The sequence below is a fragment of the Papio anubis genome, chromosome 17, assembly GCF_008728515.1.
Source record: "Papio anubis isolate 15944 chromosome 17, Panubis1.0, whole genome shotgun sequence".
Lineage (NCBI taxonomy): Eukaryota > Metazoa > Chordata > Mammalia > Primates > Cercopithecidae > Papio > Papio anubis.
In genome coordinates, this window is record NC_044992.1 from 46,389,467 (window position 1) to 46,412,651 (window position 23,185).

General features: G+C 43.4%; 1 protein-coding gene across 6 annotated transcripts in view; it reads right to left on the reverse strand.

The window, feature by feature from the left end:
- Positions 1–23,185, reverse strand: part of FBXL20 (F-box and leucine rich repeat protein 20) — a 152,002-nt gene that overhangs the window by 52,690 nt on the left and 76,127 nt on the right. The window contains exon 1 of one of the 6 annotated variants that reach the window (XM_021928290.2): positions 16,888–16,981. The exons of the other annotated variants lie outside the window; for them this stretch is intronic. Coding sequence (XP_021783982.1) covers positions 16,888–16,979 — 92 coding nt within the window. The 5' untranslated portion in view covers positions 16,980–16,981. Of the gene's footprint in view, positions 1–16,887; positions 16,982–23,185 lie in introns of those variants that run through there. 6 annotated transcript variants of the gene reach the window in all.

A 23,185-nucleotide genomic window follows, 5' to 3' on the forward strand; every position in this document is an offset into this window, starting at 1 on the left:
GAGTACTATAACAAAGCTGAGTAATGAAATAGAAGAGTGGTCAAGGAAAGCCTCCCCTAGGAGTAGGTATTTGATTTAGAATCTAAATGATCAAAGGAAAACAGATTGCCAAGATCTGGGGAGAAGAGCATTCCAGTAGACGAAATAGTGGGTGTATGACAAAGGCCTGTTTGAAGATCAGAAGAGACAGCGAAGTTGGACTGCAGCAGCAGCACAACCCTATACTGAGTTCAGGCGTCATTCTAAGTGCGTAAATTTACATACTAATCCAATGACTCCTTAAAAAACAATTCTAGGCCGGGCACGGTGGCTCAAGCCTGTAATCCCAGCACTTTGGGAGGCCGAGACGGGCAGATCACGAGGTCAGGAGATCGAGACCATCCTGGCTAACACGGTGAAACCCCATCTCTACTAAAAAAATACAAAAAACTAGCCGGGCGTGGTGGCGGCGCCTGTAGTCCCAGCTACTTGGGAGGCTGAGGCAGGAGACTGGCGTGAACCCGGGAGGCAGAGCTTGCAGTGAGCTGAGATCCGGCCACTGCACTCCAGCCTGGGCGACAGAGCAAGACTCCGTCTCAAAAAAAAAACAAACAAACAAACAAACAAACAAACAAACAAACAAAAAAACAATTCTATAAGATCGGTACTATTAGCATTCCCATCTTATAGATGAGGATATTGAGCAAAGTTGTTAGTCAAGGGTCAAAATATGATTTAAAAAAAAAAAAAGACTGGGCACGGTGGCTTACACTTGTAATCCCCAGCACTTTGGGAGGCCAAGGTGGGTGGATCACCTGAGGTCAGGAGTCTAAGACTAGCCTGGCCAACATGGTGAAACTCCATCTCTACTAATAATACAAAAATTAGCCAGGCATGGTGGTGTGTGCCTATAATCCTAGCTACTTGGGAGGCTGAGGCAGGAGAATCGTTAGAACCTGGAAGGCAGAAGTTGCAGTGGGCTGAGACTGCTCCACTGCACTCCAACCTGAGTGACAGAGTAAGACACCATTTAAAAAAAAAAAAAAGTTAAAAGGCTTTGTGGACATAATAAATGATTTCAACTGTATTCTAAGTTTAGGGAAAGCCTAGGCCAGGCATGTGGCTCATGCCTATATATAATCCTAGCACTCTGGGAGGCCAAGGCAGGAGGATCACTTGAGGTCAAAAGTTTGATCTTTTTTTTTTTTTTTCTTTTTTGTAAAGACAGGGTTTTGCAATGTTGCCCAGGCTGGTCTCACCAAAGTGCGGGCATTACAGGCGTGTGTCACCACACCTGGCCCACGGCCAGGAGTTTGAGGCCAGTATGGGCAACACAGTGAGACCCCGACTCTGTAAAAATGAAAAAATTTAGCTGAGGATTGTGGTGCATGCCTGTAGTCCTAGCTATCCAGGGGACTAAGACAGGAGGATCACTTGAGCTCAGGAGTTAATGGTTGCAGGGAACTGTGATCACCCCACTATGCTTTGGCCTGGGCAACAGACTCTGTCTCTTAAAAAAAGAAAAAGCCTGGGGAACAGACTCTGTCTCTTAAAAAAAGAAAAAAAGAAAAAAAAAAGATAGGTTTCTATTGGAAGGGTGGGATATAAAACATTTTTTAAAAATTTAATATAATAAATTTTTTTTAAAAGGTAGAGAGGAATATACCCATTCATACAAGTATTATAGGCATAGCCTTGAGGCTTTTAAAAGTCTAGGATTCCTTATTAAAAAGTTCCAGCAAAGCCATTTTTTAAATAAAAGGGTCTATATGGCCAATCACTATTCTCGTTGCACTTTATGCAAATAATCAGGCCACACACAATAAGACTAAAAGTTACTTTGCACACAAATTGATTACTACAATTTGTCTTTGATAGAAATAGGGGACTAAAGAGAAAAATAATATGCTTCAAAAGAAAACTATAATATACCTTGTATCATATTCCAACCCCGACCACTGTTTTTGAGTTATTGTCTGTAATTCAGACTGAGTTCTGAATTACCTCTAACAGTGTCCTCTAACAAACCTGGATATATATATTTAAAAGCTTGTTTTCATAGATCCCATCAGGAATAAGATCTATTTTTGAAGGACTACTTAAACTAGGACTTATACTTCTATACATGTAGAGATTTCTCTTCCTTCTTGTCAAGGTCTGTACCTGCTATTATTTTTATTTTAATTAATTAATTAATTATTTAGAGACGGAGTTTTTGTTCTATTGCCCAGGCTGGAGTGCAATGGTGCAATCTCAGCTCACTGTAACCTCAGCTTCCTGGGTTCATGTGATTCTCCTGCCTCAGTCTCCCAAGTAGCTGGGATTTACAGGCGCACGCCACCACCCCCAGCTAATTTTTAGTAGACACGAGGTTTCCATGTTGGCCAGGCTGGTCTCAAACTCTTGACTTCAGGTGATTCACCAGCCTTGCTTCCCAAAGTGCTAGGATTACAAGTGTGAGCCACTGAGCCCGGTCTTATTTATTTTTTTAAGAGACAAGATCTCACTCTGTCGCCCAGGCTGGAGTGCAGTGGCACTCTTGCCTCAGCCTCCTGAGGAGCTAGGATTACAGGTGTGAGCCACTGAGCCTGGCCTTAATTTTTTTAAGAGACAGGATCTCACTCTGTCACCCAGGCTGGAGTGCAGTGGCACTCTTGCCTCAGCCTCCTGAAGAGCTAGGACTACCAGTGTATGCCACCAAACATGTCTAATTTTTAAGTCTTTTGTAGATGGTGTCTTGCTGTGTTGCCCAGGGTGGTCATGAACTCTTGGCCTTAAACAATCCTCCCACCTCAGCCTCCAAAAGTGCCATGATTACAGGGTGAGCAATGGCACCCAACCTTGTCTTGTATCCCTGAACGCACTTGTCTGGCCACAACCTGGGATTCATGAATGTTTACAATTAAATATAAAAAAAAGTCATTCCTCAGACTCAGACATGTGCCCCTAGTCAGCAAGAATTAGCTATAGTGGTTGTCACCCCAATCCCTCATGAATGAAGAATGTAAATAGAAAAGGGGGGACTGAAATAGTGCCCCAAAGAATTGAAGACATCAGTGAGTAATATAAATTTTTAGTTTGTGGGATAGCAGATAAGGAAAAAAACCAGGGTGGGTGCGGTGGCTCACACCTGTAATCCTAGCACTTTGGGAGGCCAAAGCAGGTGGATCACCTGAGGTCAGGAGTCCAAGACCAGCCTGGTCAATATGGCGAAATCCCGTCTCTACTAAAATACAAAAATTAGCCAGGCGTGGTGGTGGATGCCTGTAATCCCAGCTACTTGCACAGGAGAATTACTTGAACCTTCGAGGTGTAGTAGGTTGCAGTGAGCCGAGATCACGCCGCTGCACTCCAGCCTGGGTGACAGAGCGAGACTCCATCTCAAACAAACAAACAAACAAACAAACACACTTTAGGCCAGGCATGGTGCCTCACACCTGTAATCCCAGCATTTTGGGAGGCTGAAGAGAGCAGACAGACTGAGATTGAGCCCATGAGTTCAAGATCAGCCTGGGCAACAGGGCAAAACCGTGTCTCTACAGAAAATACAAACTACCTGGGTGTGGTGGCATGTGCCTGCAGCCTCGGCTACTCGGGAGGCTGAGGCTGGGAGGATTGTTTGAATCAAGGAAACAGAGGTTGCAGTGAGCTGAGATCGCCCCACTGCACTCCAGTGATGGAATGAGACCCTGTCTCCAAAAAAAAAAAAAAAAAAAAAAAAAGACAAGACAAGAAAAGAAAAGAAACAATTTGCTGAAACTCCTTCTGCTTGTAAGATCACAAAACTGGATGACATCAGCTGGAACCAATGTGCCCAACTGAAGTCTGCATAGAACCAGTTTGCTGATGTCACAGCTGGAATTTCCATTACGTTTCATAGTAATTCCCCCTGAATTTGCACATGCAATCCATGAGGTAGCATGAAGAGACAGCCATGCATGCCTGAAGACTTTCCAGACCTCCCCTTTCCTTCTGCCAGTTACCCGCTGATCTAAGAATTCATCCCCTAAACCTTTTCTAATAAAATTAGTGCATTAAAGCCAGCACAGGGCACCAGATTTGAGCTGGACTCCTGTCTACATGTTAGTCGACTTGCAATAAAAATATTTCCTTTACTCAAAAACTCAGTGTTGGCTAGGCACAGTGGCTCATGTCTATAACCCCCAGCACTTTGGGAGGCTAAGGCAAGGAGGATTACTTGAGCCCTGGAGGTTGAGACCAGCCTGGGCAACATGGTGAGATCCTGCCTCTACAAAAAACACAAAAATTAGGCCAGGAGTGGTGGCTCAAGCCTGTAATCCCATCACTTTGGGAGGCCAAGGTGGATGGATCACTTGAGGTCAGAAGTTCAAGATGCGCCCAATCAACATGGTGAAACCCAGTCTCTACTAAAATATAAAAATTAGCCAAGCGTGGTGGCACATGCCTGTAATCTTAGTTACTTGGGAGGCTGAGGCAGGAGAATTGCTTGAACCCAGAGGGCAGAGGTTGCAGTGAACTGAGATCACGCCACTGCACTCCAGCCTGTGCAACAGAGCAAGACTCCCTCTCAAAAATTAAAGAAAAAACAAAACACAAAAAATTAGCTGTGCATGGTGGCGTGCATGTATATGTAGCCCCAGCTACTCCAGAGGCCAAGGTGGGAGGATCATTTGAACCCAGGAGTATGAGGTTGCAGTGAGCTTTGATTATGCCACTGCACTCTAGCCTGGATGACAGAGTAAGCCCGTTTCTAAAAAACAAACAAAAAACAAAACCCCCTGTGTCACAGTACTAGTTTTGAGTGCATCAAGCACTAAGCCTCTTTTGCTCAGTAACAAAACCTTCAGCTTTTAAATTTAGCTGCTGCAATATTTTATCTTCTCCTTACCTGTCATATTATTTATTTTCCCTTCTTTCATTACACTTTACTGTCCTTTTAACCATTTCTGATTTTTTCTTATTTTTCATCTCTTTGTTTCCAAGTCTTACCTAGATTCTCTATTAAGGCTCTTTTTTTTTTCCCCCTTTTCAGTTTCTAAGTGGCAGGTAAGGGAGAGAGTATCAAATAACCAGGAAAGGTGGTATGCCTTTCTTCTTCCCTTGAGACAAACTTGCTACCACTCTGATGCTTCTCCTTAACAAATTTTCTATCTTCTTCAATATTGATTATCCAACTCCACTCCCAAATAAACATATATACTTCCAATCTAGGTAACTCAATTTCCAAAACAAAAAATATATCTAATGTAACAAAAACATTGCATTGACGAAATGCTGCTTTTTCCTGTCATTCACTAAACTGTACTTTTATGAGGAGTTTCATAATCTAAGTTTCTTAGGTTTGCCAAAACATCACTAACTCCTGAGCAATTTTTAAAAATATTATATAGGGGTGCCAGGAGTCATAGGTGAGAGGCTTTACAAACAATGATCCTAATTAGACTTTAGTAACCTGTTCTCTATGAAATAAAGCACAACGGACAGACGTGAAACATCAGGTAGGTAGTCAGATGTGGGCAGACCTAGGAGATACTATTAAACACACATCTCAACAATCCTAATTCTGTTTTTAGCATGTCCTGAAGGGGTTCTAAGTATTAAGCTGCCATTGAGTTAGCTTTTCACCTGGATTTGAATGTTTTAGAACATTTAAAAAATTAAAGGGAGAAGACAAATATAATCACTGTGTTCCTCTATTAAAGTAGTAAGAACTGACCGGGTGTGGTGGCTTACACCTGTAATCCCAGCACTTTGGAAGACCGAGGCAGGCGGATCATCAGGTCAGGAGTTTGAGACCAGCCTGGCCAACACAGTGAAACCCATCTCTATGAAACATACGAAAATTAGCTGGGTGTGGTGGCAGGCGCCTGTAATCGCAGCTATCAGGAGGCTGAGGCAGGAGAATCACTTGAACCCAGGAGACAGAGGTTGCAGTGAGCTGAGATTGTGCCACTTCACTCCAGCCTAGGCAACAGACCTAGACTCCATCTCAAAAAAAAAAAAAAAAAAGTAGTTCTTACTACTTTTTGGTCTTTCCAGTTCTAATCTGGCTCCCTAATAAGATGGATATAAGCTTCAGCACTTAAATCCCTTCTACCACTCCACATCTAGTATGTCTAAGTATTTGCTATTATTTAGCACCCTTTAAATTGTATGTTTTTTTTTTTTTTTTTTTTGAGACGGAGTCTCACTCTGTTGCCAGGGCTGGAGTGCAGTGGTAGGAGCTAGGCTCACTGCAAGCTCCGCCTCCCGGGTTCACGTCATTCTCCTGCCTCAGCCTCCTGAGTTGCTGTGACTACAGGCGCCCGCCACCACACGTGGTTAATTTTTTTTTTTGTATTTTTTAGTAGAGACGGGGTTTCACCATGTTAGCCAGGATGGTCTCAATCTCCTGACCTGGTGATCTGCCCGCTTCGGCCTCCCAAAGTGCTGGGATTACAGGCATGAGCTACCACGCCTGGCCTAAATTCTATTTATTCTATGTAATTGATAATGAAGACAGTCACCTTTTTTTTTTTTTTTTTTTTGGAGACGGAGGCGCATCCTGTTGCCCAGGCTGGACTGCAGTGGTGCGACTCGGCTCACTGCAACGTCCCTCTCCCGGATTCAAGCAATTCTCCTTTCTCAGCCTCCTGAGTAGCTAGAATTACAGGCACACGCCACAATGCCTGGCTAATTTTATTATTTTTAGTAGAGACGGGCATGTTGGTCAGGATGGTTGCAAACTCCTGACCTTGTGATCCACCTGCCTTGGCCTCTCAAAGTATTGGGATTACAAGCGTGAGCCACGACGCCTGGCCTTTTTTTTTTTTTTTTTTTTTTTGTATTTTTTCTGAGATGCAGTCTCGCTCTGTTGCCCAGGCTGGGGTGCAATGGCGGGATCTCAGCTCACCACAACCTCCACCTCCCTGATTCATGTGATTCTCTTGCCTCAGCCTCCCAAATAGCTGGAATTACAGGCATCTGCCACCATGCTAGCTAATTTTTGAATTTTTAGTACAGACAGGGTTTTGCCATGTTGGCCAGGCTAGTCTCAAACTCCTCACCTCAAGTGATCTGCCCGCTTTGGCCTCCCAAAGTGCTGGGATTATAGGTGTGAGCCACCTCGCCCAGCCGAGATAATTATCTTTAGAAACCAAAATAAAATAATTGGTGGGGTAGGCTGCCAGGGTTTTAGCTACTACAGCAATTATTTTTTTCCTTCATAACAAACATTTATTTATTTTTATTTATTTATTTTTTGAGACTGAGTTTTGCTCTTGTTGCCCAGGCTGGAGTGCAATGGCACAATCTCGGCTTACAGCAACCTCCGCCTCCCGGGTTCAAGTGATTCTCCTGTCTCAGCTTCCTGAGTAGCTGGGATTATAGGCGTGGGCCACCACACCCGGCTAGTTTTGTATTTCTAGTAGAGATGGGGTTTCTCCAACTCCTGACCTCAGGTGATCCGCCTGCCTTGGCCTCCCAAAGTGCTGGGATTACAGGCATGAGCCACGGTGCCCAGCCCAAAATTTACCTTTTAAAATACACACTTTAAAGTGCATAATTGATTTTTTTTAGTATATTCACAGTGTTGTGCAACCATCACTACTATGTAATTCCAGAACATTTCAACAATCTCAAAAGATTCCCTGTACCCATTAGCAGTCGCTCTCTATCCCTCCCTCACCCAAGCCCCTGGCAACCACTAATCAACATTCTTTCTCTATGGATTTGCCTATTCCACACATTTCATATAAATGGAATAACACTGTAATGAAGACTTTTGTGTTGGCTTTCACTTAGCACATTTTAAAGAATATATCCATGTTGTTGCATATATTCATACTTCATTCCTTTTTGTGGTTGAATAATATTCTACTGTATCCATTCTCCAGTTAATGGACAATTGGGTTGTTTTGACTTTTTGGCTATTACAAATAATGCTGCTATAAGCATTCCAAGTTTTTGTGTGAATATATTTTCAGTTCTCTTGGATATAGCTAGGTTATGTGGTATTTCATTGCTTTTTTTTTTTTTTTCTTTTTTGGGAGACCGAGTCTCACTCTGTCATCCAGGCTGGAGTGTAGTGGCACCATCCTGGTTCACTGCAACCTCTGCCTCCCTGATTCAAGTGGTTCTCCTGCCTCAGCTTCCCGAGTACCTGGGATTACAGACGCGAGGCACCACACCCAGCTAATTTTGTATAATTAGTAGAGACAGGGTTTCACCATGTTAGCCAGGCTGATCTGGAACTCCCGACCTCTAGTGATGCACCCGCCTCGGCCTCCCAAAGTGCTAGGATTACAGGTGTGAGCCACCATGCCCAGCCAATTATGTGGTACTTCTATGTTTAGAGATTTTAGAAACTGCCAAGCTGTTTTCCACAGTGGCTGTACCAGTGTACACTGTAGTGTACAGTTTCACTAGCAATTTGTGAGGGTTTTAATTTCTCCATACCTTTTTTTTTTTTTTTTTGAGATGGAGTCTCACTCTGTTGCCCAGGCTGGAGTGCAGTGGCACAATCTCAGCTCACTGCAACCTCTACCTCCCTGTTTCCAACGATTCTCCTGCCTCCCTCAGCCTCCCAAGTAGCTGGGATTACAGGTGTACACTACCACACCTGGCTAATCTGTGTATTTTTAGTAGAGACAGGGTTTCACTATGTTGGCCAGGATGGTCTTGAACTCCTGATCTCAGGTGATCTGCCCACCTCAACCTCCCAAAGTCCTGGGATTACAGGGGTGGGCTACTGCGCCCAGCTTAATTTTTGTATTTTCACTAGAGACAGGGTTTCACCTTGTTGGCCAGGCTGGTCTTGAACTCCTGACCTCAGTTGATCCACCTGCCTCGGCCTCCACATCCTTGACAATACTTTTTGATTACAGCCATCCTAGGGAATGCAAAGTGGTTGTTATTCTTGGCATTTCCCTGATGGCTAATGATGTTGAGCATCTTTTCATGTGCTTAATGAAAGCAGTAGGCTTTCACAAACTACAGTAAGGTTTTCACAAACTACCTCAGGAGGGAAGAAGATTAATGGGCAAAGTTTAAATAATGTATATATACAGTACATGTCTTTAAAACATATACTATATAGGTACATGTTTTCTTCCTCTTCCCTTCCCTTGTTGAAGAGAGTCAGTCCTAAAGCCATTAGGAGGGGCACAGCAAGGTAGGTGTCAATGCCAGGTTAGAGGTTGGAGGCAGAAGCTTGAAACATACGTCAGAGTCCAAGCAGAGTGAGGAGAGGACCCTTGAGAAGGGTGACCTAGCAGGAGATACTGGGACACAAGCAGGGTGAATGGGCAGCCTTGGGTAGAGTATCAGAGACAAAGTAAGGTGAGAAGGGCATCCACACAGAGGACAAACCTAGTGTGGGTTTTAGAACCCAAGCAGGACTTTGTCAGTGCAACAGGAGGAGGGTGGCAGGCATGAAGTGCCCGAACCCAGTGAAGTGAAGAGGGCATCTTTGAGAGAGAAAGAGAGCGCGCGCACAACTGTAGAGTGAAATTGGTTAAAATCAGGGGAACTGAGTAATAAAATACATTAACCATAACAAAGATGGGCAAGGTGGCTCATTCCTGTAATCCCAGCTTTTGGGAAGGCCAAGGTGGATCACTTGAACCCTGAAGTTCAAGGTTACAGGGAGCTGTAATCATGCCATTGCAGTCTAGCCTGGGCAACAGAGCAAGATCCTATCTCTAAAAACAAAAAAACATTAACCATAACAGAAGCTAGGTTTCTGTTACAAAGGGAGTTGTGAATCTGGAAAGGGAGAAAACTAGACTAAATTACGCAGTGTTGGATTGGAATTGGAAATATCAGTATATTAACAGAAACATAGTTCTCAATATATACAGATATAAACATAAATGTAAATTGTGTACATATATGCACATGTGTTCATGTACATACATATATACACACACACACAAATATACATATATATTTTTTCTCCCCCCCCGAGCTCTGCCTACCAAGGGGGCCTGGAGCAGTAACCCCCCAATGTCAATGGTATTTAACTCCCAGATACTGGCTTCTAAACATTTCTTTCTAGTAGAAGGAATCAGGGCTCCTTGGAGAAACAGGGCAGAGAAAATGTAAGAGGAGCCTGGAACACCTTGTGATAGAAAGCAAGTGAGTGCTCAAAGAATGATGGGGACACGTCAAAAAGTCATGGTAACCAGCTTGAAGGGGCTCCCATTGGCCAAATCTGGGACAACCTGAATATGAAAACAAACGAGAGTAATGAATTATAATTTACTAAATAAAAAAGGGAAGCCATAAATTCGGACTGATGTAAATTAATAGACTGAAGTTTAAGAAGTATGGGACGGCTGGGCATGGTGGCTCACGCCTGTAATCCAAGCACTTTGGGAGGTGGAGGCGGGTGGATCACCTGAGGTCAGGAGTTCGAGACCAGCCTGGCCAACATGGCAAAAGCCCGTCTCTACTAAAAATGCAAAAAATTAGCCGGGCATAGTGGTGGGCGCCTGTAATCCCAGCTACTCAGGAGGCTGAGGAATGAGAAGCACTTGAATCTGGGAGGCAGAGGTTGCAGTGAGCAGAGATCGCACCATGGCGCTCCAACCTGGGAGACAGAGCGAGACTCCATCTCATTTAAAAGAAAATGAAGACGAGAATAATTAATAAAACATAAGATGTTCTTGGATAGCATAATTTAGTACCTTAGAAGATACCAATACTTCCCAATATAATTTAATTTCCTGATTAAATGTCCAATATATGAATTCAATCCAAACAGGTCTCTTTTTTGCTTAATGAAAAAAATTGATTCTGAAGTTGATATGGATGAAAAATGTGTGAAAATCACCAAGAACTTATTAAAAAAGATGAAGAGGAGGTGCTTCCCCCCAACCCCCGAAACAATGTCTCACTCTGTCACCTAGGCTGGAGTGTAGTAGTGCTATTTTGGCTCACTGCAACCTCTGCTTCTGGGGTTCAAGCGATTCTCCTGCCTCAGCCTCCTGAGTAGCTGGGATTACAGGCATGTGCCACCACACCTGACTAATTTTTATATTTTTAATAGAGACAGGGTTTCACCATGTTAGCCAGGCTGGTCTTGAACTTCTGACCTCGTGATCTGCCCGTCTTGGCCTGCCAAAGTGCTGGGATTACATGCGTGATCCACTGTGCCCTGCCGAGGTGCTTATTAAAATGTACAAAAATTACTGAATTCCAAACAATATGGTAATTATAAAGAAACAAAAAAATTGATGGAACAAAACAGAAGTATCCAGAAAGGCCCCAAATACATGTAGGAATTTAATACATAGGAGAGTTGACTTTTCAAATTAGTAGCAAAAGAATGAATTATTTAGTAAATGATGTTAAGAAACCTCATATTTGAAGAAAGTAAAATCCCTGCCCTCAAGCCATATATTAAAAAATTCCTATGATAGCTTTATTGGCAAAATGTTGACAATTAATTGAAGTGGAGTAACAGGAGTTTCATTATACCATGCTGTCTACTTTTATGTTCGTTGGAGTTAAGAATTCCATGAGAAAGAGTAGATTTTAGTGGATAAGAAGGAAGGCAGGTTGAGTTTTTGGAGTATGCCTAAAGAACACGAGAAGCTGGTCTGCATCTTTGATAGGATGTGGTAAGAATCCTCAACAATAGTCTAAGACTATCAGAATTCAGGCCGGGCGCGGTGGCTCAAGCCTGTAATCCCAGCACTTTGGGAGGCCGAGACGGGCGGATCACGAGGTCAGGAGATCGAGACCATCCTGGCTGACACGGTGAAACCCCGTCTCTACTAAAAAAAATACAAAAAACTAGCCGGGCGAAGTGGTGGGCGCCTGTAGTCCCAGCTACTCGGGAGGCTGAGGCAGGAGAATGGCATGAACCCCGGAGGCGGAGCTTGCAGTGAGCTGAGATCCGGCCACTGCACTCCAGCCTGGGCGGCAGAGCCAGACCCCGTCTCAAAAAAAAAAAAAAAAAAGACTATCAGAATTCCACATTAAGCCAAGTCCTTGGAAAGCCCTTAACCTTAAAAGTGTTCTGTGCCACTAAATTTTGTTATGAACGTTTTACCACAATTAAAAAAACAAAACAGGCTGGGCACAGTGGCTCATACCTGTAATCCCAGCACTCTGGGAGGCTGAGGCGCGCAGAATACCCAAGGTGGGGAGTTCGACACCAGCCTGACCAACATGGAGAAACCCTGTCTCTACTAAAAATACATTAGCCAGGCGTGGTGGTGCACGACTGTAATTCCAGCTACTTGGGAGGCTGAGACAAGAGAATCGCTTGAACCAGGGAGGCGGAGGTTACAGTGAGCCGCGATCGCGCCACTGTACTTCAGCCTGGGCAAAAAGAGCCAAACTCCATGTCAAAAAAACAAACAAATAAACCAAAAACTTTCTGTAGCATAATGCTGAAATAGATCTAAGCAACTTCCTCTTCTCCTTCTTAAATAAACCCAGAAACTCCCTAAAAAAGAAGCTCATAGCAAAATGTAAGCAGAAATCTCCTTTTTTTTTTTTTTTTTTTTTTTGAGACGGAGTCTTGCTCTGTCGCCCAGGCTGGAGTGCAGTGGCCGGATCTCAGTTCACTGCAAGCTCCGCCTCCTGGGTTCACGCCATTCTCCTGCCTCAGCCTCCCGAGTAGCTGGGACTACATACAGGCGTCCGCCACATCGCCTGGCTAGTTTTTTGTTATTTTTTAGTAGAGACGGGGTTTCACCATGTTAGCCAGGATGGTCTCGATCTCCTGACCTCGTGATCCACCCGTCTCGGCCTCCCAAAGTGCTGGGATTACAGGCTTGAGCCACCGCGCCCGGCCAGAAATCTCCTTATTAAAATACTGAGAAGTCTTTGTTATTTTCAACTTAAGAATCAGCACAAATTTTATTACAATACAATATTAAAAAGAATTCTGGGCTGGGCGTGGTGGCTCACGTCTGTAATCTCAGCACTTTGGGAGGCCGAGGTGGGTAAATCACGTGGTCAGGAGATCGAGACCAGCCTGGCCAACATGGTGAAACCCCGTCTCTACTAAAAATACAAAAATTAGCTAGGCATGGTGGAGTGTGCCTGTAGTAATCCCAGCTACTCAGAAGGCTGAGGCAGGAGAGTTGCTTGAACCAGGGAGTAGGAGGTTGCAGTGAGCTGAGATTGCATCACTGCACTCCAGCCTGGCAACAGAGCAAGACTCCATCTCGGGGGGAAAAAAAAAAAAAAAAAAAAAAGGAAGAGAGAGAATTCTGTCTCTCAGAGAATTATTAATGTTTAAGGATAGTTTTTCAAATTTCAGATAATAGCAATTCTACATTCTAAGATTACCTTACAAACTGTCCACTAAAGCCCAATGAAGAGAGATTTAAAAAGGATAGCAGGGCTGGGCACAGTGGCTCACACCTGTAATCCTAACACTTTGGGAGGACAAGGTAGGCGGATCACAAGGTCAGGAGTTTGAGACCAGCCTTGCCAACTTGGTGAAACCCCATCTCTACTAAAAATACAAAAATTAGCTGGGTGTGGTGGTAGGTGCCTGTAATCCAAACTAGTCGGGAGGCTGAGGCAGGAGAACTGCTTGAATCCAGGAGGCGGAGGTGGCAGTGAGCTGAGAGCATCCAGCCTGGGCAACACAGCAAGACTCCATATCCAAAAAAAAAAAAAAAAAAGAAAAGTATAGCAGAGGGCAGAACTGGGAGGAGGTACTGGAGGCCAGAAAAACAAAAACAAAAAAACAAAAAAACAAAAAAAACCGAACAGCAGGGATGTAAATCTTTTCATTATTATTATTCTTTTAAATAGAGACCGGGTCTTGCTATGTTGCCCAGGCTGGTCTCGAACTCCTGGCCTCAAGTGATCCTCCCACGCCAGTTTCCCAAAGTGCTGGGATTACAGGCATGAGCCACTGTGCCCAGCCAATCCTTATATTAAGTCTAATATTGTGTATTACACTTACTTTGACGGGTTGATTCTAATTGAAAAACATATAGATGGTAATACACGCACTGGAAAAAGTCCTTTTTGTCCTTGAGACAGTCACTGTTGCTTATTTATCTTCTTCCCCTAGATTTTGTGTCCCTACAAACAACATACATACACATACACACAGGTTTTGTTTCTTATACAAACTAGTTTTGTAACTTGCTTTGTTGACATAATAAATATGCAAATAATTTCTTATCAAATATTGTCTGCCTCTTGAAGAATTCTGTGCAAAATTTGGTAGATCAACTATCTATACTTGCCTTGTTAAAACTCAATGCTTAAAGCAAAATTTTCTTTTGGTATCAAGTAAAAATAATCAAAAATATATGTTTATAGCTACTTTAAAATTTTAAAAACCCTTTAATTTTTGGAGGTAGATCTATATTTGATCATATTTGTCTGTCTGCCTTCATCCATTCCCTCCTTCCTGAAGACAGTAACAGAAGCATAAAAGGTAAGTGGTATATACGACCTCACAGCATGGTTTACCAACTTCTGACTCTAAATATTTCACACATAACTATCAGCATAAGAGGCTTTTGAATATAACTCATTATACAGATTGGAATATTAAAGCTTAGACTGATTTCTGATAGTGCCCTGTATGAATTTTTTTTTTTTTTTGAGATAAGAGTTTTACTCCTGTTGCCCAGACTGGAATGCAGTGGCAAGATCTTGGCTCACTGCAACCTCTGTCTCCCAGGCTCAAGCGATTCTCCTGCCTCAGCCTCCCAAGGAGCTGGGACTATAGGTAAATACAACCATATCTGGCTAGTTTTTGTATTTGTTGTAGAGATGGGGTTTCACCATGTTGGCCAGGCTGGTCTCAAACTCCCAGTGATCCACTGGTCTTGGTCTCCCAGAATGCTGTGACTACAAGCCGTGCTCGGCCCAGTATGAATACTCTACAACAAAAAGAGACTAATAGCCACATGTAACTCGGAAAACAACATATAGTTTTAACAAAATTTTTTATTTCATATTTTTATGATTGTATTTGCTAAGTTCTTTTTTTGTGTTTTTTACTCTGAAACTAGTATGTATTTGCTAAGTTCTTGATTGCCTATAAAACAATTCTGCCTCCAAAATATACAGTGAATATAAGTGAAAACTTAAGAATACTCCCAGTATATTTTTGAAGTCCACAGTCGACATGCTGTATAAAAACTAATCAGTTGGCCAGGCATGGTGGCTCACGCTTGTAATTCCAGCACTTTGGGAGGCCAAGATGGGCGGATCACGAGGTCAGGAGTTTGAGACCAGCCTGGCCAACACAGTAAAACCTCATCTCTACTAAAAATACAAAACTTAGCCAGGCATGGTGGCAGGCGCCTGTAATCCCAGCTAGTTGGGAGACTGAGGCAGGAGAATCGCTTGAACCCGGGAGTCGGGGGTTGCAGTGAGCCAAGATCGCACCATTGCACTCCAGCCTAGCGACAGAGCTAGAATCTGTCTCAAAAAACAAAAAAAAACAAAAAACAAAAAAACCAAAAACCATCAGTCTAGGGCCAGGCACGGTGACTCATGCCTGTAATCCCAACATTCTGGAAGGCCAAGGTGGGTGGATCAGCTGAGGTCAGGAGTTTGAGACCAGCCTGGCCAACATGGTGAAACCTCATCCCGATACTAAAAAAATACAAAAATTAGCTGGGCATGGTGGCAGGCGCCTGTAATCCCAGCTATTTGGGAGGCTGAGGCAGGAGAATTGCTTGAACCCAGGAGGTGGAGGTTGCGGTGAGCCAAGACTAGGCCATTGCACTCCAGCCTGGGCAACGAGAGTGAAATTCTGTCTCAAAAAAAAAAAAAAAAAAACCAAAAAAACAAAAACAAATCAGGCTATAGTCATTTCCTGAAGTAAGCATAGTATGACTGAAACTACCTGATTCAATGTTTTAATTTAGTACAAGGAAATCAGTTACCATATTCCTAAAAAATCAGTATTAATTGGTAATTCTATGATAAATACTCAAATCTGTCCCAGTTAGAACCAGCAGTAGACATTTCATTTGAACTTGAATTAATTCCTGATTTAATAATAATAATGTCTGGATACAAGACTGATTACAAGACCAAACGACTAGGCTGAGCATGGTGGCTCATGCCTAGAAGGCCAAGGCAGGAGGATCACTTGAGGGTAGAAGTTCGTGATCAGCCTGGAAAACATAGTGAGACACTATCTCTACCAAAAAAAAAAATTCCATGCCCCATGCTTAATTTCAATTGTTTCATGTGTGCATATGTGTTTTGTGGGGAAATAATTATTTTTAAAATACTTTGAGATTAACAGACTAAAATATTCAAATGTAAAACTATATGGAAGTGAGCTGTTTTACAATTAAATAAATTCTTTAGGTGGAAGTGAGCTGTTTTACAATTAAATAAATTCTTTAGGTAATGACAAATGCATCAATATATTAAACTTCCAAAAAGTTTACAAAAAGCTGCTGTTTCTCCAGAACATCTGAGTACATAAACTGAGTATTTAAATGTATGTAGCCTGATACCTGTGAATATAAAGACATTTTTTTTGTTTGTTTTGTTTTTTTTTGTTGAGACGGAGTCTCGCTCTGTCGCCCAGGCTGGAGTGCAGTGGCCGGATCTCAGCTCACTGCAAGCTCCGCCTCCCGGGTTTACGCCATTCTCCTGCCTCAGCCTCCTAAGTAGCTGGGACTACAGGCGCCCGCCACCTCGCCCGGCTAGTTTTTTTTTTTTGTTTTTTTGTTTTGTTTTTTTTTAGTAGAGATGGGGTTTCACTGTGTTAGCCAGGATGTTCTCGATCTCCTCGTGATCCGCCCGTCTGGGCCTCCCAAAGTGCTGGGATTACAGGCTTGAGCCACCGGCGCCCGGCCTATAAAGATATTTTTAATTAAAAAAATTTTTAACTTGACTAAATGTTAAGATTGAGAAGTGTATAAGAGTTAAGTGGATCATTATATTGAGCAGTTGATTATAAATTCTCATGAGTAGAATACTCCCGTTTACCTTGTCCAGATGCTCAAGTACTCTGTGTTAACTACTGGGGGTTGCAAGAATCCTCTTTCAGACAGGTGAAGCATGTTTTGATAGGAACACATATCTATAATGAGTAAAATAATGAAACTACTTCCTCAACCCACATAGGAAATAAAACAACCAACAAAACTCAAAAGTTAACCTCATTTTTTTTTTTTTTTTCTGAGACAGAGTCTCGCTCTGTCGCCCATGCTGAAGTGCAATGGTGTGATCTCGGCTCACCGCAAGCTCCGCCTCCCGGATTCACACCATTCTCCTGCCTCAGCCTCCCGATTAGCTGGGACTACAGGCGCCCGCTACCGAGCCCCGCTAATTTTTTGTATTTTTAGCGGAGACGGGGTTTCACCGTGTTGGCCTGGATGGTCTGGATCTCCTGACCTTGTGATCCGCCTGCCTCAGCCTCCCAAAGTGCTGGGATTACGGGCATGAGCCACTGCGCCCGGCCAACTGTTTTATTTATTTATTTTATTTATTTATTTTTGAGGCGGAGTCTCGCTCTGTCACCCAGGTTGGAGTGCAGCGGAGCAATCGTCGGCTCACTGCAAGCTCCGCCTCCCAGATTCACGCCATTCTCCTGCCTCAGCCTCCCAAGTAGCTGGGACTGCAGGCACCCATCACCGTGCCCAGCTAACTTTTTGTGTTTTTAGTAGAGATGGGGTTTCACGGTGTTAGCCAGGATGGTCTCGATCTCCTGACCTCAGGTGATTCGCCCGCCTTGGCCTCCCAAGGTGCTGGGATTACAGGCATGAGCCACTGCGCCCAGCCTTAACCTCATTAATTTACAGCTGTCCAGAAAAAGGCAAGTCATTACTTATCCCTAAAGTTCTTAATTATATCCAGTACTGTGTTACAGAGGAAATTCAGTAACAATATAAAATATCTGCTTTTCAAAGCATATATTCTTGTCGAAGAGGAGACACGAGGCAGCTTATTAACCAATATAATGTGTGACCTGAAAATATAGGTGCTATTGAAAGTAATGAAACAATGAGATCAAGATGGGTGGGGACAGTTAAGAAGGGGGTTTTCTCTCATCACCTTTCTTCTTACTTTACAATCTAATTTCTGTCTCTACTCAATGGCAATTGTACCTTGAAGAATACTACAGACTCACTTGTCAAGGCCTTACTATTCAAAGGCCTTTCTCAGTTTTTAATAAGCCTCATCCCTTTAAAATTCAGGACACACTGGCCGGGCGCGGTGGCTCAAGCCTGTAATCCCAGCACTTTGGGAGGCTGAGACAGGCGGATCACGAGGTCAGGAAATCGAGACCATCCTGGCTAACCCGGTGAAACCCCGTCTCTACTAAAAAATACAAAAAACTAGCCGGGCGAGGTGGCAGGCGCCTGTAATCCCAGCTACTGGGGAGGCTGAGGCAGGAGAATGGCGTAAACCCGGGAGGCGGAGCTTGCAGTGAGCTGAGATCCGGTCACTGCACTCTAGCCTGGGCCACAGAGCGAGACTCCGTCTCAAAAAAAAAAAAAAAAAAAAATTCAGGACACACTGACCATTCCCTACTTATTAAGAATCTCTTCTCCTGGCTTCTCAGACACCACCTTACATGTCTTTAGTATACTTCTGTTTTCCTGTGTTTTTTTTTTGTTTTTTTTTTTTTTTTGAGACGGAGTCTCGCTCTGTCGCCCAGGCTGGAGTGCAGTGGTGCAATCTTGGCTCACTGCACCCTCCACCTCCCGGGTTCAAGCAATTCTCTGCCTCAGCCTCCTGAGTAGCTGGGATTACAGGCACCTGCCACCACACCCGGCTAATTTTTGTATTTTTAGTAGAGATGGGGTTTCACCATCTTGGCCAGGCAGATTTTGAACTCCTGACCTTGTGATCTACCCACCTTGGCCTCCCAAAGTGCTCGGATTAAAGGCATGAGCCACCGTGCCTGACCTACACTTCTGTTTTCAAATGAAGGCATGTCCCAAGATTTAGTTCTTATTCTTATGCTTTACTGTGTACTAAAGAATGGCTCATAAATCAGCTGCACGGGTATATCTGGAGTGCTTGTTAAAATGCAGATTCCTGGGTCCTAGATCAGACCTACAGACTCAGAATCTCTAGGTGAGAAACGTAGGAATCTATCTTTCCTAAACACTCTCTCTAGGTGGTTTTGTTTTTTTAGACGGAGTCTCACACTGTTATCTAAGCTGGAATGCAGTGGCACGATCTCGGGTCACCACAACCTCGACCTCCCAGGTTCAAGTGATTCTCCTGCCTCAGCCTCCCAAGTAGCTGGGATTACAGGCGCTCACCACCACACCCAGCTAATTTTTTATATTTTTGGTAGAGACGGGGTTTCACCATGTTGGCCAGACTGGTCTCAAACTTCTGACCTCAGGTGATCCGCCCACCTCCCAAAGTGCTGGGACTACAGGCATAAGCCACGGCACCTGGCCCAGGTGTTTCTTAATAATGTTAAAGAGGGATCACCTAACTACTATAAAAACATTTATAAAATTGTGAATTTAGAGTTTGGCAATTCATTTTTTTTTTTTTTAAAGAAAACTGCAGAACAAGTAGACATTTCTCTTTTTAATCCTCCAATTAAGTTGTGAAATATACCAGGATAGAAATATAACAACAGTGCATTGCAGCAAGGTTTGATCATTAACTTACAAATTCAAATGTCTAGATGAAGATGAAATTTCTTAATCCAAATCCAACTGATAAAAAATGAATGTCAATGATGGCATTTGAGATTTAATACTCAAAAAAAGTCAAGGCCAAGAATCATTCTTTAGGCCAGGTGCAGTGGCTCACGCCTGTAATCCTAGCACTTTGGGAGGTGCCAAGACAGGTGGATGGGTTTGAGCTCAGGAGTTCTGAGACCAGCCTGGACAATATGGCAAAACTCTGTTTCTACAAAAAATACAAAAATTAGCCAGGCGTGGCACCTGTAGTCCTAGTTACTCAGGAGGCTGAGGTGGGAGGATCACCTGACCCTGGGAAATCGAGGTTGCAGTGAGCTGTGATTGTGCCACTGCACTCCAGCCTGGATGACAGAGTGAGACCCTGTCTCAAAAAAAATAGTAATAATAATCATTCTTTAGACAAAACTCTTGTAAAGTGATTCAAAATAAAGGATGAGAATGGGGTAGAAGGAAGGTTGGACTGCAGAGACGTATCTTTTAGGTAATACCTTTTTGTACAGATCTGACTTTTGAAATAACATGTTTTAAATAAACATAAAATTGGTTTTACTTCTGGTCATGGCTGAGTAAGCTTCCACTGAACTAACCTTCCACACACAATTATAAATTCGGAGTGAAATATTAAAAATTACCACCTGAATGTATTGGAAAGTGAACAAAAACAGGTAGATATTAAAGGGAGTAGGGGAATGACAATTTCTAGTTTTACAGCATTTATCCTGAGGGCAAGTTATATTTGGGACTCTCAGAGCATTTAGAAAATGGATAGAAACCTGCAAAGGAAAACTAGAGAACAGAATTCGGAGCAATCACATTGTAAACTGTGGAGAGATCCAATGTGAGGCAACACAAATTCTGTTCAAATTGCTGACTGACCTCTGAACACTGAATGCACAGGGCAGACTCCAAGCAGCTAAGGGTAAAAGAATTGAACTTATATTTGAGCTGGCACCCATGACAGGCTGTTTGGGTACAGCAAAGTTAAACTATCTGCTTAAAAAAATAAATATACTGAATAAGGATGGGGAGGAAAATCCTGATATAGTTTGCATGTTTGTCCCCTTCAAGTCTCATGTTGAAATGTGATCCCCAATGTTGGAGGTGGGGCCTGCTGAGAGGTATTAGATCATGGGGCAGACACCTCATGAATGGCTTAGTACTACCCCCTTAATCATCAGTGAGTTCTCCTCCAGTTTTCATACACGATCTGGTTGTTTAAGAGTCTGGGACTTCCCTCTTTTCTCTCTTCCTCTCTTGCCATGTGATAAGCCAGCTCCCCCTTTGCCTTCTGCCATGATTAGAGACTTCCTAACTTCTCACCAGGAGTAGATGCTAGTTTCTGGTATATGCTGCAGAATCATAAGCCAAAATAAACCTCTTTTCTTTATAAATTACCCAGTCTCAGGTATTTAATTGTGGCAATCCAAACGGACTGACACAAATCCAAAACTGAATACGAAAATAAATGAGTGAAATGAACTATATTCTAAATGAATAACCTAAAGAACTAATCAAAGTTAACTTAAAAAAAATTATTGCCGGCCGGGCGCGGTGGCTCACGCCTGTAATCCCAGCACTTTGGGAGGCCGAGATGGGCGGATCACGAGGTCAGGAGATCGAGACCATCCTGGCTAACACGGTGAAACCCCGTCTCTACTAAAAAATACAAAAAACTAGCCGGGCGAGGTGGCGGGCGCCTATAGTCCCAGCTACTCGGGAGGCTGAGGCAGGAGAATGGCGTGAACCCGGGAGGCGGAGCTTGCAGTGAGCTGAGATCCAGCCACTGCACTCCAGCCTGGGTGACAGAGCGAGACTCCGTCTCAAAAAAAAAAAAAAAAAAAATTATTGCCAGATGCAGTGGCTCACACCTGTAATTCCAGGCATTCCAAGCCAGCCTGGGCAACATGGTGAAAACCCATCTCTACAAAGAAATACAAAAATTAGCTGGGAGTGGTGGCACCCACCTGTGGTCCTAGCTGCTAGAAAGGCTGAGGTGGGGGAATCATCTGAGACTGGGAAGATCAAGGCTACAGTGAGCCATAATCACGCCAATGCACTCCAGCCTGGGTGACAGAGCAAGACTCTGTTAAAAAAATTTTTTTAGAGATGGGGTCTTGCTCTGGATGGGGTCTTGCTCTGTCACCCAGGCTGGAGTGTAGTCGTGCTATCATATACCTCACTGCAGCCTCAAACTCCTGGGCTCAAGCAATCCTTTCATCTCAGCCTCCCAAGTAGTTAGGACTACAAGTGCTCACCACACCTGGCTAATATATATACACACACGCTTTTGTAGAGACAGGACTCTCACTATGTTGCCCAGGATGGTCTTGAACTCCTGGCCTCAAATGATCCTCCTGTCTTGGCTTTTTTTTTTTTTTTTTTTTTGAAACAGGGTCTCACTCTGTCACCCAGACTAGAGTGCAGCAGAGCATCTTGGCTCACCGCAACCTCTGGCTCACAGGCTCAAGTGATTCTCCTGCCTCTGCCTCCTGAATAGCTGGGATTACAGGTGTGTGCCACCACGCCCGTCTCCACTAATTTTTGTATTTTTAGTAGAGATGGGGTTTCACTATGCTGGCCATGCTAGTCTCAAACTCCTGACCTCAAACGATCCACCCACCGTGGCCTCCCAAAGTGCTGGGATTACAGATGTGAGCCACTGCACCCAGCCCTGTTTTGGCCTTTAAAAGTGTTAGGATTACAGCCACGCACCAACATACCCAGCCTCAAAGTTAACTTCTAAACTCAGAATTTTCTTTAGATTATCAGGCTAAAGACAAAAAGCAAAAAACAAAAAAAATAAATAACAAGCTCCAATTAGATTTTCTTCACAGTGGTATGGGTTAATCACTTTATGTGCTTTCTAGGATTAAGTAAGCATATTATGGAGTTATATTTCTTCCCTGGAGAAAGAAGTTAAAAATACAGAAAGGAGGAGGAACAGAATGAACCCTAAGGTAATAGACTCGGTATTATTGGGGGTGTCAATATGAACTAGGTATGTTTGCTTATGTAAGAGGATTATAGTTTTTAATCTATCCAGCCATCTATACAGATATAGATGTGGGCAGATATAAAATTATGTGAGATGCACACATGCACCCCCCAAAAACCATGTATTTATTAAAGTACATCCATCCACAAGGAAATTAAAAAAAAAAATACATCCACAACCAAACATGTATTTCTCGTTTTATTTTGTTTTTTTGAGACAGAGTCTCGCTCTGTCGCCCAGGCTGGAGTGCAGTGGCACAATCTCAGCTCACTGCAAGCTCTGCCTCCTGGGTTCACAACATTCTCCTGCCTCAGCCTCCCGAGTAGCTGGGACTACAGGCGCCCACCACCACGCCCAGGTAACTAAACATGTATTTCTTAGCTCTGTCTGATGAGAAAGTCTAGAAGCAATGACACCCAGGAGTAATGAGCATATCTAGCATAAAGACTGTATAGTTTCTGGCTGGGTACAGTGGCTCATGCCTGGAATCCCAGCACTTTGGGAGGCTGAGGTGGGCGCAACACATGAGGTCAGGAGTTTGAGACCAGCCTGGCCAACATGGTGAAACCCCATTTCTATTAAAAATACAAAAATTAGCCAGGCGTGGTGGCAAGCG